We start from the raw sequence: 17,350 nt of genomic DNA, 5'->3' as shown, positions 1-17,350 counted from the left end.
TCACATTCTTTGGTTTTATTCTCTGGATTATTAAGCATGCATTCGAGATACTTTTGGTTGTCATTTTAATTTCTTTTAACCATTCGAGGGATGACTTTTTTTTTTTGTAAACTCTATAGCGATTCTTCAATCCACACAATGGATTGAAGAATCGCTATACATGTTTTCTCCTCCCTCTTCCTATGGTGCTCATCATTTGAAAGTGCAAATAAAGTTAAAGTAAAACTGAACCCACCCACGCCATTCATTGTTGGTAGTGGTGGCGGCGGTGGTGGGGGAGGGGGCGGTGGTGGTGCTAGCATGCCCGGTGCGCCTCCCACATGGTTCTGTCCAATGGTCATGTTGGCCCTTGCCTCCGCGCCACCCAGCGCGCCCTCCACGCCAGGCACCAGGGCGACTCCGGAGGGCGGCGAGGGCAGGATGGAAATGTCGCCATCCCCCTTTTTGTGGATCTTGATGGTGCCCTGCTTCTCAAGCTCCTGGATCTTCTTCTCCAGGTTGCACTGCCGCTGGATGGCCTCGTCCTTCTCCTTCACCATCTGCCGCAGCGTGTGCACCTGCGTGCTGGTGTCCTTGTATACTTCCTGTTTTAGGCAAGTGGCACACGACAGGAAACAGGAGATGTTAAGATTTATAGAGGCGTTATGAGCACTAGGGGAGACAAATCAAAAAAGGCTTTGCAACAGGAAAAAAAAAGTCTGAGGATTGTCTTCACTATAACAGGGACAGAATGATTATTTACTAGGGCTGGGCTTTATAACGATATCATAGTGCTGACTGAATATATATTGCATTTTTCAAATATAACAATACTATAAATATTGTAATCTGATATGATGATTTTCTAAGGCTCCATCCCCTCTTATCTACAGTAAAATATTAAAATTGCAATAATCCAAGGAAATTTACAATAAAATGCATTTATTTTAAGCCCCATGTGTTAATAAGCTTATAACACCAGCATGCTTCCCTCGGTAAAAACATTCAAATTCATAAATCAGAGATGTAGAAATCATTTCTGTTACAGAGACAGGCTTACTCAGTAGATTTTTTTACAGACTTGTTCAGAGATGTGATGGTGTCCTAAATATCTGATGTATTGTTCTAAAATGTTTCGGGATTTCATGAAGCTCTTGTAAGAATCACATCATCGAATGGAGTACAGTTATGTTTGAATGCACTGTTCCTACAAATAAAGCCTACATTGCAGTGGAATACGCAGAAGAGAATATTCAACTATTAGATTCTTATATATTGCATAAGTGGTGATGGATATAACATTTCTTCTACAAAACTGAAGGCTAAAAAGGTAACAAAGGTTAGTTACTTTTAACATGTTCATGTCTGATGTTGTACTAAACTTCAACTTATTTTCAAGAGCCGAAAGTGAAAATGACATCCAATGTGGGACACATTGGATGGTTAATGAAACGGTGTGAAAATTTGAGGAGGAGTGTCTGACCCTGATGGACTCTAGGTCCTTGTTCCTCTGCATCAGCTGCTTCTCAAGCTCCACAATCTTGGACATGGCTTCATTCTCCATGTCCTGCAGCTTCTCTGTCATCTAGGAGAAAGGAGGTCAGGAGTGAAAGAAAGGTCATTAAGATGACAGCAAAATGGACTCACTGAGATGACATCATCCAACTCAGTGAGTCCATTCTACAGACGTTTCAGCTACGCTGCCATACGGGGCAACTTAAGATGAAAATATTTTATTGTAGAGTGAAGTCTGAATGTCTAAGACACATCAGTGGAACTTCACTGGGTCAGTGAATGGAGGTGGTGGAGACGGGGGACTAGGGGAGTCAGTTGTGGGAGAGTTTGTAAGTGAAGGAGCAACCGGTTGGAGGCGCTCACATGAGACATGTTCTCCTCCAGCTCCTCAACCCGCTCCAGGGCGGCATTTTTGGTCTCCGCATCCTCAAGTAGTGCCCCAACGTCGAATACGTTGTCCAAGTAAGCCTGAATCTGAACCTGCAGCTTATCGCTCTCCGTGTGCTTCAGCTTCTGAGAAAGTAAAAGCAGGCATGAACACACACACAGGCGTTTATGCGACAACCACAGGTAGGCATGCACAGGTGCGCACACACACACACACACACACACACACACACACACACACACACACACACGAGACAGGTTGCGCAAAAGGGAGAGGCAGACAGTGAGAGCAAGAGATACAGATTCTGTCAGTCAGTTCACTGCACAAGGCAAGAGTTACAGACAAGCATTGATCTCGTCTCTGCAGCCAAGCAACAGACATGAGTTTGCAGAATTGACCGGATTTCCTGGAAAACTCAGTATTGACGGCATTCTGTAGTCATGGTCTCTGGGGAGCTGTAAAGACAGTCTATGCCTCTGAGCTCAGCTGAATGTTGAGAAGTGTGTGTGCATGCACGTGTGCCTGTGTGTGTAAATACTGCTGTCACTTTTCTTTCAGCAACATTTCTCAACTCACATCTAAGTAGTCGTCCAGACACAGCTTGGTGAAGTCATACTGAAGGTGAACCCTGAAGTTCATGTCCTCTACTGAGTGCACCACGATGTTGATGAACTGCATACACGCCACCTAGGCCCGGGACCAGGCAAAAACATGTAAAAAACTAAGCACAAACACATCATAATATAAGGTGCAGAAACTCATTCTGCTGATTTTGCTTTTTTTGGGGGGGGGGGTCCCCTCCCTTCCCCCCCCCCCAATTGTATTTGGCCAATCACCCCACTCTTCTGAGCTGTCCCGGTTGCTGCTCCACCCCCTCTGCCGATCTGGGGAGGGCTGCAGACTACCACATGCCTCCTCCCATACATGTGGAGTCACCAGCCACTTCTTTTCACCTGACAGTGAGGAGTTTCACCAGGGGTACATAACGTGTGGGAGGATCACACTATTCCCCCCAGTTCCCCCTCCCCCCTGAACAGGTGCCCTGACCAACCAGAAGAGGCGCTAGTGCAGCGACCAGGACACATACCCACATCAGGCTCCCAAACTGCAGACACGGCCAATTGTGTCTGTAGGCATGCCTGACCAAGCCGAAGGTAACACGGGGGTTCGAACTGGCGAGCTCTGTGTTACTAGGCAATGAAATAGACCGCTACGCTACCCGACACCCTGATTTTGTATTTTTAACATTAGTTGGTTGCAAACAGTGAAAGTGGCAAATGGTTTCAATTCATTGTGAAAAGAAGCCTGATGAACGCGCTCTACTTTTTCTGTGTTTTCAATTCTTCTCCACCATTTCAGCACCGTTTGTACCACTCCTCTGATACCCGTTTGCGGGTCAGGTTTATTCAAGCAGACAGAAACTGAGTTGATATCTGACAATTCTCTTTGCTCACGACTCTCTGGAAAGGCAATTAACAGATTTGTGAAAGACAGTGTTGGTAGATAAACTAACTGAATATGAGGTTTTCTGTGCGATAGTAAAGACAATAGATTCATCTCCATAAAAGAGCATTATTGCATCTGTTGACTTTGATATGATTTCCCTATAAAGTGGTGTGGCATAAATCCTCATTATTGGGCTTTGTGCGGGTGGTAGAGTAGCTTATATGCCGGCTTATAGGGATCTGCATAAACAAATCAACGAATCAGCCAATTCCACACCGCCAGCTGCCTTATAGAAGCCTGTATAAACAGATCAGGGGGATCTCCTCACCATGTCTAATGTACACACTGGCGCAAGGGCGAACATGCTCCTCACCCCAGTTCTGGCTTAATAAACTTCCTATAAGGAAGTTGGAGTTGTCTTGGTGTGAGATGCCAACCTTGACAAATCTGTTTGCTTTCATGCTGGTGTCAAATGACTGGCTGCTCACCAAGTTGCTCTGAGCCGACTTGTGGCACACAAGGCCTATTCAAACACAACATCTGTGGGCCCTTATTCACTAACATGCATATGCATATACACACACACACACACACACACACACACACACACACGCACACGCACGCACACACTGGAGACACTTAGTAGAAGAGACACTGAGTAAAATGTGGGGCTAGCATTCTTCTTACTCGGCATCTTCCATTTATGTCTTCTAGACTAATTAGCCGTACTCGGTGTTCAAGTGACTGCCTCGGCGTGGGTCCCTCACTCAAAGCTGCTCCGGCTCAATGTGTTATTTAAGGCATCTGTAGTCAGTGTTGTAATGAGCCATTTTAAAGCAGGACTTGAGTAAAAATAGACATTTTTCTGGACAGCAGGCATGAGCATACCATGAAGTCGATGTTGTTGTCTTCGTTCTTGAAGTGCTCCATCAGCCTCTCAAACCTCTGAGTCTCCGCACACACCTGTGAAACAAAGCCCACCGTCCCGCAGAGATTTAGGCCATCGATTGGTAGCAGAGGAAGCCATGTCGTCTAGCAAAAATCAATAAGTCAACATAACAAACGTAATTCAGGCAGCTTCAGATACCGCTTCCTGATCCCTCATAATTTACACAAATCGTCAAGCCTTTTTTGCCTGAGCAAAGGAGAGGTGGAATTTCAGTAATTTCGACACCTCATACATGGTGCCCAACGAACAGAACTCCCAACAGAACCCCCCCACCCCGGCTTTGGAACAAGAATGACCTATTTTCCCTTTCTGTCAACGATTACCATATCTACAGGACTGAGGGAGACGGGGACAGAGAGAGGAGAGAGATAACATGAAGAGAGACAAAATGAAGAGAAAAATAAAATGAGGGGAAGAGGGGGGGAGCAGTGCTCAGAGGCAATGAAGAAGAGATAAGTGCGCAATAAAAGTAATAAGGAGAAGGAAGGAAGCAAGAAAGAGGGGTGTGGCTCTAAAGACCCCTGCATATTGCCTTGTGTCCCAGCTTGCACCCCCCCCCAACCTATCTTCCTTGCCCCAAAGGGTGTGAAAAGCCACATAACATTCCTCCTTAGAAAGAAATGGAGAGACAGAGAGGGGGTGGGGGTGGAACTATGGAACTGCTAACTAGATTAAACGGTACTTTTTTAACATCAAGTACCACCGTGTTAAATCAATAAACACATCCAGCCATCCATCATTAACACCGCTTATCCTGCTCTCAGGGTCACAGGGATGCTGGAGCCTATCCCAGCAGTCATTGGGCGGCAGGTGGGGAGACACCCTGGACAGGCTGCCAGGCCATCACACGCACGCACGCACGCACGTGCTCGCACACACGCACACGCACACGCACACACACACACACACACACACACACACACACACACATACACACACACACCTAGGGACAGTTTAGTATGGTCGATTCACCTGACCTACATGTCTTTGGACTGTGGGGGGAAACTGGAGCACCCAGAGGAAACCCACAATAAACAATAAACACAATCAAATGAAAAACACTATCTTCACACACTTGTCCATCAGTCTTCTTGAGGTCAGACAGAGAGACTGTTCTCCTCCTTATTCTCACTGGAAGAGGCCTCCATGAGCCTCCGATCACCTTTTAATGCCGAAGCTGTTCAGACTAATACTCAATATTTCATTCTGGGGTGTAAATATTGCATTAACTGCAGTCAGCCCATGTCTGTGGGTCCAAGCTACAAAATGGGACTCCTGTTAGTGCCCCAAATACCTCTCCCTCAACCTCTCCTTACGGCAGCCAGAATACCTCATACAGACAGGCAAACACCTTTCTCTTTCTGTTATTCCCACTGTGATGTGCTTCCCAAGCACACCCACACATAGTGTTTCCTCTGTAAACTGCTGAGGTTGGATGGATCCCTCCTGTATTATCCAGCCTGACACTGCATCTGTGAGCTATTGACAAAGCACTGAAATACATTCCTGGATGCTATCACAGTCGAGAACGAGGAATCTGCTCTTCTCATGTCTGCCGGGGAGCATTCCTCCTCGCCTGAGTCACTGTTTGAAATTATACAGTTTGAGATATAATAACATATCTTTGTTGGGAGACCCCTTCCCCTCTCTCTGCGCGCCTCATACCTCCTTAAAGTTGTCGAACGCCGAGAGAATGATTTCATGGCCTCCTCTCACGAGACAAACTGCCGCCAGTAGCTCCAACACCAGAGCTTTGGTCCTGCAAAAACAGAGAGAATAAAAAAAAAAAGATGGTCAGTAAATGAAAAGTGCCAGTGCCACAACAATCCCAAATTTGAAACATGGAACAACGGTGAGAGTGAGAAAGAGAGAGAGATTAACACAGCAAGAGAGAGAGCGAGAGACAGAGAGAGTGAGAAAGAGACAGAGAGAGAGCGAGAGACAGAGAGTGAGAAAGAGACAGAGAGAAAGAGAGACAGAGAGAGTGAGAAAGAGAGAGAGAGAGAGAGACAGAGAGAGACAGAGAGAGAGAGAGTGAGAGAGAGAGAGAGAGAGAGAGAGAGAGAGAGAGAGAGAGAGAGAGAGAGAGAGAGAGAGTGAGAGACAGAGAGAGTGAAAAAGAGACAGAGAGAGAGAGAGAGTGAGAGACAGAGAGAGTGAGAAAGAGACAGAGAGAGCGAGAGACAGAGAGAGTGAGAAAGAGACAGAGAGAAAGAGAGACAGAGAGAGTGAGAAAGAGACAGAGAGAGAGAGAGAGAGAGAGAGAGACAGAGAGACAGAGACAGAGAGAGAGAGAGAGAGAGAGAGAGAGAGAGAGAGAGAGAGAGAGAGAGAGAGAGAAGAGTGAGTCTAATGAAGAGTCCTGTCACTGCCAAGTTTTCTGTGTAGGATGGAACGGCACAGCGATTACAGAGTTCATAACAACTAATGGGATTTTTAATTTCACAGCTCTTGAAATATTGATCAACAACAAGAGCTTTACAAAGACTGGGAAACTGCAGCAGCTTTGATTCACTGTGATGAATACTTCATGTACTGTTATTCATGCTGCTGTTTCATCATATGTGGCTTGTGGGCCAAGTCAAAATAAAACAGTTTAGTAATATCACAGCCTGAAAAGATTGATTAAAAAAAACAAATAAAGTACATAAGAGTTGTACCGTCTCATCTAATCCAACGGATTAAAAGGCAATCCCTGTGTGCTCGTGTGTGTGTGTGTGTGTGTGTGTGCGCATAAGCACACACAATGGGAACACCCTGTGCTGCTAGCTTGTTCATGCAGGATTTTTCCAAGTTGATGAGATGTTATGCGACAGGTGATGTGAGGTGGTTTCACAAACACTTAAGAAAATGCTTAAACCTCAGGATTTAAGAGTGAACACACACACACACACACACAAGCCTATGTAAACAGACCATTTTGCCGCCTGTCCCAATGAGGCAGGGTTGGCAAGCGGAGTCCTGACCTGCCTGACAGGATAAATGGGCTCCGGGCATCAATGGATGTTGGAAAAGAAACTCACTCTGGACCAGAGTGTTGAAAAGAACAGGTGCACTGAGGTTAGCGGTCACCGAGGCTAGCTGTCACCGAGGCTAGCGGTCACCGAGGCTAGCTGTCACCGAGGCTAGCTGTCACCGAGGCTAGCTGTCACTGAGGTTAGCGGTCACTGAGGCGAGCGGTCACCGAGGCTAGCTGTCACCGAGGCTAGCTGTCACCAAAGCTAGCTGTCACCGAGGCTAGCTGTCACTTGCAATGGTGCGGCTGAGGCAGTGAGAAAGGGGTTTGGGCTGACCACTGATGCTGACCACAACTTTATGAACCAAGGCAATGAGGAGGATTCGCCCATTCCTCACCGACGAGACGGCACAGGTGCTCATCCAGGCTCTGGTCATCTCCCGGCTGGACTACAGCAACTCCCTCCTTGCTGGCACCCCGGCGTCGGCCATCAGACCTCTGGAGCTTGTTTAGAAAGCTGCAGCTCGTCTGGTGTTGAACCGCTCTAAGTTCTCCCACACACCTCCTCTTCTCATGTCCCTACACTGGCTCCCAGGAGCTGCTCCCATCCAGTTTAAGACTCTGGTCCTAGCCTACAGGGCAGTGAAAGGAACAGCTCCTTCCTATCTCCAGGCCATGGTCAAGCCCTACACCCCCGCCTGACCACTTCACTCTGCTGCCTCGATACGCCTGGTTGCCCCGTCCCTCAGAGGCCCCTGCTGCCGATCGACCCGGTCCCGGTTCTGCTCTGTCCTGCCCCACAGTGGTGGACTGAACTCCCCACCAATGTCAGGACAGCGGAGTCGCTGCCCATCTTTTGGCACAGGTTGAAAACTCGCCTCTTCAAGAACTACTACCCTGTTACTTGTTCTTAGTATTTGTTGTATTCACTCATTAAAAAAAAAATCTCTTTCTTGTGCTTCTACTTTAGCACTGGTTTTGCTCTTAGGTGCTTGTTTAGATGCACTTATGACCTCTGATGACTAGTAGTTCTCCTGACCTCCTACATGAAATGATGCACTTATTGTAAGTCGCTTTGGATAAAAGCGTCGGCTAAATGACTGTGATGTCATGTAATGTAATGTCATGTAATGAGAAAGGAAACCTACCTCGGATTCTTATTGTTGAGACTTAGTGCAATTTCATTCACAGCATGTGGGTGTGACATGACCATGTTGAAGCCATACTGCAACACAAAAAACAAATGGACAGAGAGAGAGAGAGAGAGAGAGAGAGAGAGAGAGAGAGAGAGAGAGAGAGAGAGAGAGAGAGAGAGAGAGAGAGAGATGAATTAACAGAGAGAAGGAACAATTTAATATACAAGGGAGTGCCTCTTTTTACATTATAAAACAGAAACTTGAGAAGATGAGGAATGAGGTGACGGGATGAAAAAAATGGCAGGGGAACAAATTGGGTTTGGCCTGAGACAGATGTGTACTTCACTCTGGCGGGACACATAACATGCATGATGCTACCCCAGGGAGCTGGGAGGCTGAACTTCTCACCTGGTAATTCATGATAGCTCGCAGGCACATGATGCAGACATGGACGTCGTCTTTCTTACAGACTAGTCTGGAGTTCTTCAGCGTCCTCCGGCTGGGCAGTGTGTTACAGCTGAAATGCAGTAGAGTGGGTAAAGATAAGCAAGCGAACATCGTAAAGGAAGACAAAAACAGGGGATACAGGATCAGGAACACTTTTTCATTTCATTTCAAGTACTTCCGTACAAGAAATGAATCAAAACATCATTTCCCCCAGCCCACAGCAGTGCAACACAAAGACAAAAACTCACATCCAAAAACTACAAGAACTTCAAGAACACACATACTAACTAACACATATAGCCAAACTAACACATATATCAAACAAAAAAAAATCACTGTCCAAGGGAACACATGCCAGGATGACTGTCAGAACTGCCGGTCTGTATGGGCTAGCAGTTAGCTTAGCCTGCCCCGCTTCCGCGTCCTGTCAGACCGCCCTCGGTGCTTCCTCCTCGGGTGCAGCTCCAGGCAGGGCCGTGGTCCTTGGACCCACTGGACACAGCAGACCAGGCTCCCTCAGCCGATCCAACACCAGCTCTTCCAGCCAGACACCCTCGACACACCTCAATGCCAGGCGAGGCCGCTGCCAGACTGCCTTCGGTGTTATCGGAACTGCCGGTCTGCATAGGCTAGCAGTTTGCATATCCTGCCCTGCTTCCACGTCATCAGACCACCCTCAGTGTTACCTCCTCGGTCGCAGCTCCAAGCAGGGCCGTGGTCCCTGGGCCCACAAGTCGAAGCAGACCAAGCTTTCCCAGCCAATACAGCGCCAGCTCTCCCAGCCATCAAACAAAGACAAAACTTAAATGCAGACGTGGGCAAAGACACTGCAAGGACAGTACTGGGTGAGGCCACCGCAAACATGAATTCGCGCCGCCATCTTCCCACACCGGAAGCGGGTTTACAGGGGATAAACAGAGGATAACATTTGTTGCGTGACCTATAAGAGGCTTGAGGCCTACACACAGTACACTTAGAATGGGTAATGGGTAAACAAGAGAACAGAAACCATTTGTAAACTATAGTCCCCATATGTATCCCCATCTTCTCTCTTTCCTCTCCTCAGACCAGTTATTAAACTACCACAACATGTTACATTAACACACACAAAGGCAGTCTAATCCACAGCCTCATGAGGGGTCACAGGGCTGCCCACTTTCAATTGTTTTAATGAAATACCCTTCACAAAGACACACTTAGAACTAGTACAACAGCAGCCCGTCATTTGCATGCAGGGGAGGGATCGTGCTGTCTTTGTGCAGGGGAAAACCACGGAATAGGCCTTTTCTCCTGGTGCAGCTCCCACAAAGCCTGAGCACTAGAGGAGCAGTGGCACCAAAAATGAGGAGAGCTAGCTGAGGCAAAACAGGTTTTATTTTCAGACCTCATCACGAGGTGCTCTTACCAGTCACAGTTCTGGTAAATAAAACGTGTCTTCAGGCTACAGATACACCGATTCATGTCAGCTCCAGTGTCTCAGGGTGTGACGCTGACTTGAGTCACAGCAAGGAGGGTGTGTGTGTGTGGGGGTGTGTGTGTGTGTGTGTGTGTGTGTGTGTGTGTGTGTGTCTCAGAGAAAGACTGCTGAAAGATGCAATAGCTTTTCATGAGGAGGCTACTGAGTCTTGAGTTGTGAGGAAGTGGTGAAAGATATTTAAAGACTCACTGATGGATCAACAAACAACAGCGAGGTTACAATCAGTTGGAGGGGAGGAAGTCTTCATGACTAATGCATGTGGACAACTCTGGGTATGTTTGTAAATATGTGTACGTCTTGCTCGCAAATGAGTACACTTCTGTCGGCAGCGGCGCGTGTGCGCCACTGTGTTTATGAGCGTTCTCTTTTTAAATGGATGTGCTGCCTACCTGCAACCAAACAAGTTCCCCAATGTAAATGCAGTCGTTTCACGAAATGCTTGGTGACAGAACTGGAGCACCATCTTGCACAGCGGTGGCAACCATCTTAATGGACCGGGCGTTTCCAGCACAGAGTACACAAAATAAGACTTCGCAACCAACAAAACATAATAAAACGAGTATGGTAAAATAAGAATATAATCACAGCAGATAAATAATAAATGACAGTAAAAGCAGCATACTGTAGCACTTGGACCCACTTTGAAATGTTTGACATCAATAGGAAATGAAGGCGACGCCACGTTCAAAATACTGCACAACCAGGACAAACAGAGAATCTTCAAAAACCACACCACAAAACTACACTAAATACTCAGACTAAAGCTACAGCTATGGACTATGAAGTAGGGAGTAAACAGGACTAAGTATCTCTACTCAACTCCAAGGGAGTGCTTGAGACGTACCGTTGCATTTGAGAGCACTTTGGGCAGCTCACTCTGCTTGGTATCCTTAGATGGCCATTTTCAAGGAGACACATTTTAATGCAACATCCACATGGTAACAGTCAGTGAGTTTACACTGCAGTAGGCTTCAGAGTGGTGCACACAATACATAGAGGGTGGTGATTTTGCATGTTATGATAAATAAGAACGGTAACACCACTAATGGGGTGATACAAAGCTAACGTTTGTTTCGCTACAGTAGTGCGGCATCTATGTTCACTGTTAAAACAGAAATTAACTAGAATATGCTAAAATAAACTAGAGCAGCCAAAAAGTGTTGTACTTTAGCTAATGCAGCCAAAAAGACAGAGGACCTTTCAAGTAGATCTTAGTCTGTCCCTAAGGGTGGCAGCCTATTCTGCAACTTTTTTTTTTTACAGCACCTTTGAGGAAACTAGGCTTAGAATCTGCACATAATGGCATTTAGGGAGCCACAGACGCAGTACACAGGCAGGGAGACAACAAACAAAGAGAGAAGAAAAATCCATTCGCTCTAAAGGGAGGAGATTTCAGCTTCAAGCACAGGAGGGGAGGCTGGCAGTACAAATAATTCACATCCCGACACAAACAGCAGGACAAATAAGCTGGGCACTGCTAGCAGGGAGGCAAACAGCACAATGAGGCGAAGGGCTTGTGTGTGTGTGTGTGTGTGTGTGTGTGTGTGTGTGTGTGTGTGTGTGTGTGTGTGTGTGTATGTGTGCAGAGGCAGAGTAATGTGCATGGACAAACTCACTCTCTGTGCACATATTGCCTGCATATTTCTGTGGACATGCAAGTATTTTTGTGTGATTGTGCATCTATGACATACACGTGTCTGTCTATGTGTGTACCTGTGTGTTTGTGTACATCAGTGTGTGTTGGGAGGGAGTGGAGATGCAGGGTTTATAGCACTGCAGACAGCTCATTGTGAGCCAGCAGCATGAAGCTGAGACCTGCCTGCTCTTGAAGACCGGAAGACAGAACAGCAGATGACTATGGAGGAACACCAGGACAGAACACAGTCAGCCTCCCTGACAGAACCTAGACATGTTAACAGCCCTGAAGGGCAACCTTTGAGGCAGTTCAGATGGAAAAGGTTGCTTTGAACACAGATGGTAGTTGGAATGAAAATGAAAGACATCAGAAAAAGTGGAAAAACAGTCTAAGTTTCATCATCACCATCATCAGTTCCGTAACCTATGGGGGTCATAGGAGCACCAGCTGATGCCTCAACCAGTCTTTTCCACCGCTCCCTATCCATCGCAGCTCTCCCTGCCTCCACTACGCTCATCTGAAAACTTAGACCCGAAAGACCTGGGTCTACATTTGCATTCTGACAATTGGGGAAAATCGTCCCTCTATGTTTAGGGATGTCCAGACTCGATCTGAAAGACTGGTATTGGCGCCAATCGAGGCTTATCTGATCAGTATTGGTTCTATTATGCCCGATCAAATTCCAATCCTTTGTTTGCTTTACCCCCCTGTGCTCAGCCTGCCTGCTGTCATTGTGCTGACGTTATCTACGACTGGCAGCAGTGAGACATGTTTTTAAAATGTGGCTAAAATGTCAGCAATGTGGAACTTCTTTAACTGGAAAATGAAAGCACAGCAGCCACTTGTCATTCCTGCAATACCAGCGATTAGTGGCGCAGGAGGAACTGAGCTGCGTTCTAACACGAGTAACGTGATTAGAACATCACGATTAGACACTTCACAAGAAATTACTCGAAGGAAATACATGAAGTTCACACGTTACTCTCTGAAGTGTTCTTCCTCTGTGATCAGTGTTTTCATAGTTGTAATAGCTGTTGCATCTGACATGATTTCCAGCTTGTTAACTGCTTTTTGTGAGTACAAAAAAAGAAATAAAATCTTTAACGACTGCTATGGTGCTATTTTTATTTTGTGCAGAGCTATTAAATTGTCAAGCACATCTTACCTACATTGGATTGGTTTTCCTAACATTATTGTGCTTAAAGTGTGCATTTTGCAGCTGTATTATACAGAGAAATATACAAATCTATATTAACACATTAAATACACATCATATTGGGGACAAAAAAAAAAACCCACTTGATCAGGACATCCCTATCTATATTTCACCACTCCTGCTAATAATGCAGCCGGATGCATCATGACCTTGAGCATTCCCACATAATCTTATCTAAGACAAGTCCAACTGTAAATGCTCTCAACTGTGTGTTTGTTTTTTGATTTTTTGCTATTTGATATACTTTATTAATCCCCGTAGGGAAACTCTGCTCTGCATTTAACCCACCCTAGCTCTGCAGCTAGCAGTGGGCAGCCGCCGTGCAGCACCCGGGGATCAACTCCGGTTTGTCTCGCCATGCCTCGGTCAGGGGCGCAGACAGGAGTACTAACCCTAACATGCATGTCTTTTTGATGGCGGGGGAAAACCGGAGCATCAAATTATTAAATAAAATAATTTCATGTTAAGGCCGGATCTATGATTATTTTTGTTATATATGTATACAATATATTTTTAATAGAAAAGTACTAAAAGATTCACAACGCTGGTAAAAGAAGCTGATTTCTATACATAGAACTCAGTGAATAAATGAAAATGGATTAATCCTCCATCATGCGAGGGAGGGTCTTGTATCAAAAACACATGTGCTGGCTGCACCGTGTCAAAGGGGCTCTTTGTGTTCCCCTTTCTTAGACTTCCTGAGACTTTCTGAGACTTAACCCCTTGAGAGTGAAGAATTAGCAGTTAGGAGTCAATGGGAGAACTGTGTAATAAATGGAATGACAAAGAGGATTACAAAGCCGAGTCAGAAATGAGACATGATTGGATGAGATTTGTGTTTCAGACTGTATATTAACATGGCTCTATGAAATAGCTGCTTCTTAAGGCTCTCCACAGGACTCCACACTATCAAGGTCCATTTGCAACTTTAAAACAAGAAGAAAAAGAAAAAAAATCTCACACACAATAATAAAAGCCACACAGGAAAAAAATCATCTTCTCATGAATGGTCTCTTATGGTGAATAACCAATCCCGCTACTGACGTGTCAGAGATGGCTGTGTTCCATATCTGTCAGTCTTAACAAGTCAAGGAAATCAGTTAATGAAAAATGCATCTTAAGCCATTTAAAGACTTACATGCCTCATGACTGCATGAAGGGTTTCTTCAGAAATCACGTGAATGTAATGTGTGACTTCTCAAAACATACCCCAGCAACACAAAGTAACTCACACAACACAAACCCCAAAGAACAGGGACACAAAAGGCCAACTTCAGTGAATGGTAACGAAAAAAAGATCAAGATTAAAAAACAAAACATTTCTTCAACACTAACATTGCAAGTTTGTCCATGCTCATATGCGAGTAATTTTTTTTGGGGGGGGGGGGATTTTCCCCTTTTCACTCCCTAATTGTACTTGGCCAATTACCCCACTCTTCCTCTTCATCCTGGTCGCTGCTCCACCCCCTCTGCTGATCCGGGGAGGGCTGCAGACTACCACATCTCCTCCGATACATACGGCATCGCCAGCCGCTTCTTTTCACCTGACAGTGAGGAGTTTCACCAGGGGGATGTAGCGCGTGGGAGGATCACGCTATTCCCTCCAGTTCCCGCTCCCCCCGAACAGGCGCCCCGACCGACCAGAGAAGGCGCTAGTGCAGCGACCAGGACACATACCCACATCCGGCTTCCCATCTGCAGACAAGGCCAATTGTGTCTGTAGGGACGCCTGACCAAGCCGGAGGTAACACGGGGATTCGAATCGCCAATCCCAATGTTGGTAGGCAACAGCATACCGTTACACTACCCAGACACCCGATATGTGAGTAAATTTGTGTATGTCGTACCGTAGCGTGGAGTGTCGCCCAACTCGGGTGATGCCGTTCCCACTGATGGGAGATGGCAGGCTGTTTCCACCATGGAGGTCCTCTATGGAGCGGCTCCACGGTTTGGATTTGTCTACCAAGTTGTCTGGGTTGTTCTCTATGCAATCCCCATCAAACCTGTCACACCACAGAGCAGTAACATATATCACAAATCGCTGCCCTGACTTGTATTGTGCTTTTTCTGAAATAAAGTCAACTCTGTTTGTATGTCCATCCATCCAAGCTGCTTATCCCAATTGGGGTTGTGGGAAGCTGTAGCCTATCTCAGCAGTCAATGGGCAACAGGCGGGGAGACACCCTGGACAGGCCGCCAGTCCATCACAGGGCCCACACATTCACACCTAGGCACAATTTAGCATGGCTGAGTCACCTGACTTACATGTATTTGGACTGTGGGAGGAAACCAGAGCACCCGGAGGAAACCCACGCAGACACGGGGAGAACATGTAAACCCCACACAGAGGACAACCTGGGATGACCCGCAAGGTTGGACTACCCCGCGGCTCGAACCCAGGACCTTCTTGCTGTGGGGCGACTGTGCTAACCACTGCGCCACCGTGCCGCTCTGTCTGTACGAAAGTACTTAAATTCTCATCATTTCTGGATACATTCACAAGCAGACTGAGTCCTGACAGATTTAGTACACGGCAGTCTGCATTTCAGAGTTGCTCTGATTCAGATCTGTCGTCTTGTTATTACAACTGGAACACTTAAGAGTTGGTCAGACAGATGTTAATGATAACTTGCTGCTATGGGAGACAAAAAGTGACACTCTTTCATTTTAAAGGGTAATAATACAATTTTAAAAAAAACTGTTTGTCCAGACATGATGGAAAAAGCAAACAGGTCCAAATTTATGTTAGGCTTGGCAAATGTCCCCAGAGAAAAACCTGTTATTTATGCCTGTGTGGCTTTTTTTAGACCACTTATTTTGCAGACCTTTATATATCATATAAACATCAGGGAAATTAGCTGGAACTCTCATCCGCACTACATAGCCACAATTATATTGTAAAGGAAATGGCCAGGGACTCATAGCAGTACTGAGGGCAAACAATGTTTTATGGGTAACCATCAGAAACATGGAGAGACCTTAATAACATATGGCAGGGTGAGGGTGGTAAATTAAAAATCTAACTGCATGCGTGGCTCTTTGGCTCTGAATAGGGACCTTGTGAGTAATAATCACAATGTCAGTCTATGAATAGAAGCCTATGGTTGGTGTACCACACAGAGAAAACGTCCTGGGAGCCGGGATGGGTGACTCAGTGTTTCTGACAGCTAGGCAGCGGTGACAGCGAGTGTGTGGCGTGTGGAGATGCATCAGCGGCTGTGCAGAATAACAGCATTGTGTTCATTGTCTGCGCTACATATAGACCAACAGGGTATGGAGAGAAAGGGCTGGTAGTGACTTACGTGACGGCATACTGTGCAAAAGAAAGATACTCCACCAGCACGTCCAAACCTTTGTTTTCTTCATTTAAGAACTCTCTCACCCACCTGAGGGGACAATGAAGACATAATTCAGTTAAACAATGATGTGTATGCCAAGTTCTTAACAGCTGACATCCTCTTTGGAAGCGATGTGGTCAAATGGATGAGAAACATCTAGAAAAAAACAAAACGTTTTATCATTTGGCAGTATGACGGCATTTTGCCTGCCAGGACCGTTTGTGGCACAATAACATTTGCTCTGCAAGTGTCTTGATGCATGCTCAATAATCCAGGTAAGGAACTCACAGAAAGTTGAATCAGTTCATCTAGACACAACATTTATTCATCACTCATCTAAGTGACCTCTTCAGTCTCAACTGACTGCAGGTATCCCCACTCTTATAAACAATACAGTGGTATAATGACCAAACCAACGATCAGTTTCATGTGCAAATACGGGTGTGACCATCACATCCTTTATAAACAATACAGTTGCATAACAAATATGGGTGAGATGGTCACACGCATATTTGTATATGAAACTGGTAGTTGGTTTCGTCGTTATGCCACTGTATTGTTTGTAAGGGTGGGGACACCTGCAGTCACTGTACTGTTTGTAAAGGTGGGGACACCTGCAGTCACTGTATTGTTTGTAAGGGTGGGGACACCTGCAGTCACTGTATTCTTTGTAAGGGTGGGGACACCTGCAGTCACTGTATTGTTTGTAAGGGTGGGGACACCTGCAGTCACTGTATTGTTTGTAAGGGTGGAGACACCTGCAGTCACTGTATTGTTTGTAAGGGTGGGGGTACCTGCAGTCACTGTATTGTTTGTAAGGGTGGGGACACCTGCAGTCACTGTATTCTTTGTAAGGGTGGGGACACC

At 46.0% G+C, this 17,350-nt stretch overlaps 1 protein-coding gene across 3 annotated transcripts in view; it reads right to left on the bottom strand.

The window, feature by feature from the left end:
- Positions 1-17,350, bottom strand: part of fmnl2a (formin-like 2a) — an 88,938-nt gene that overhangs the window by 20,522 nt on the left and 51,066 nt on the right. For all 3 annotated transcript variants that reach the window (XM_056289098.1, XM_056289096.1, XM_056289097.1), the window contains exons 5-14: positions 16,448-16,531; positions 14,993-15,148; positions 8,778-8,886; positions 8,382-8,458; positions 5,943-6,036; positions 4,217-4,291; positions 2,459-2,569; positions 1,858-2,007; positions 1,463-1,564; positions 236-584 (exon numbers count right to left, since the gene is read on the bottom strand). In XM_056289098.1, coding sequence (XP_056145073.1) covers positions 236-584; positions 1,463-1,564; positions 1,858-2,007; positions 2,459-2,569; positions 4,217-4,291; positions 5,943-6,036; positions 8,382-8,458; positions 8,778-8,886; positions 14,993-15,148; positions 16,448-16,531 — 1,307 coding nt within the window. The remainder of the gene's footprint in view (positions 1-235; positions 585-1,462; positions 1,565-1,857; positions 2,008-2,458; positions 2,570-4,216; positions 4,292-5,942; positions 6,037-8,381; positions 8,459-8,777; positions 8,887-14,992; positions 15,149-16,447; positions 16,532-17,350) is intronic.

This window comes from Lampris incognitus, chromosome 11 (assembly GCF_029633865.1).
Source record: "Lampris incognitus isolate fLamInc1 chromosome 11, fLamInc1.hap2, whole genome shotgun sequence".
Classification (NCBI taxonomy): Eukaryota; Metazoa; Chordata; class Actinopteri; order Lampriformes; family Lampridae; genus Lampris; species Lampris incognitus.
The sequence above is the reverse complement of the archived record's forward strand: the minus strand, read 5'-3'. Positions and strand labels throughout refer to the sequence as shown.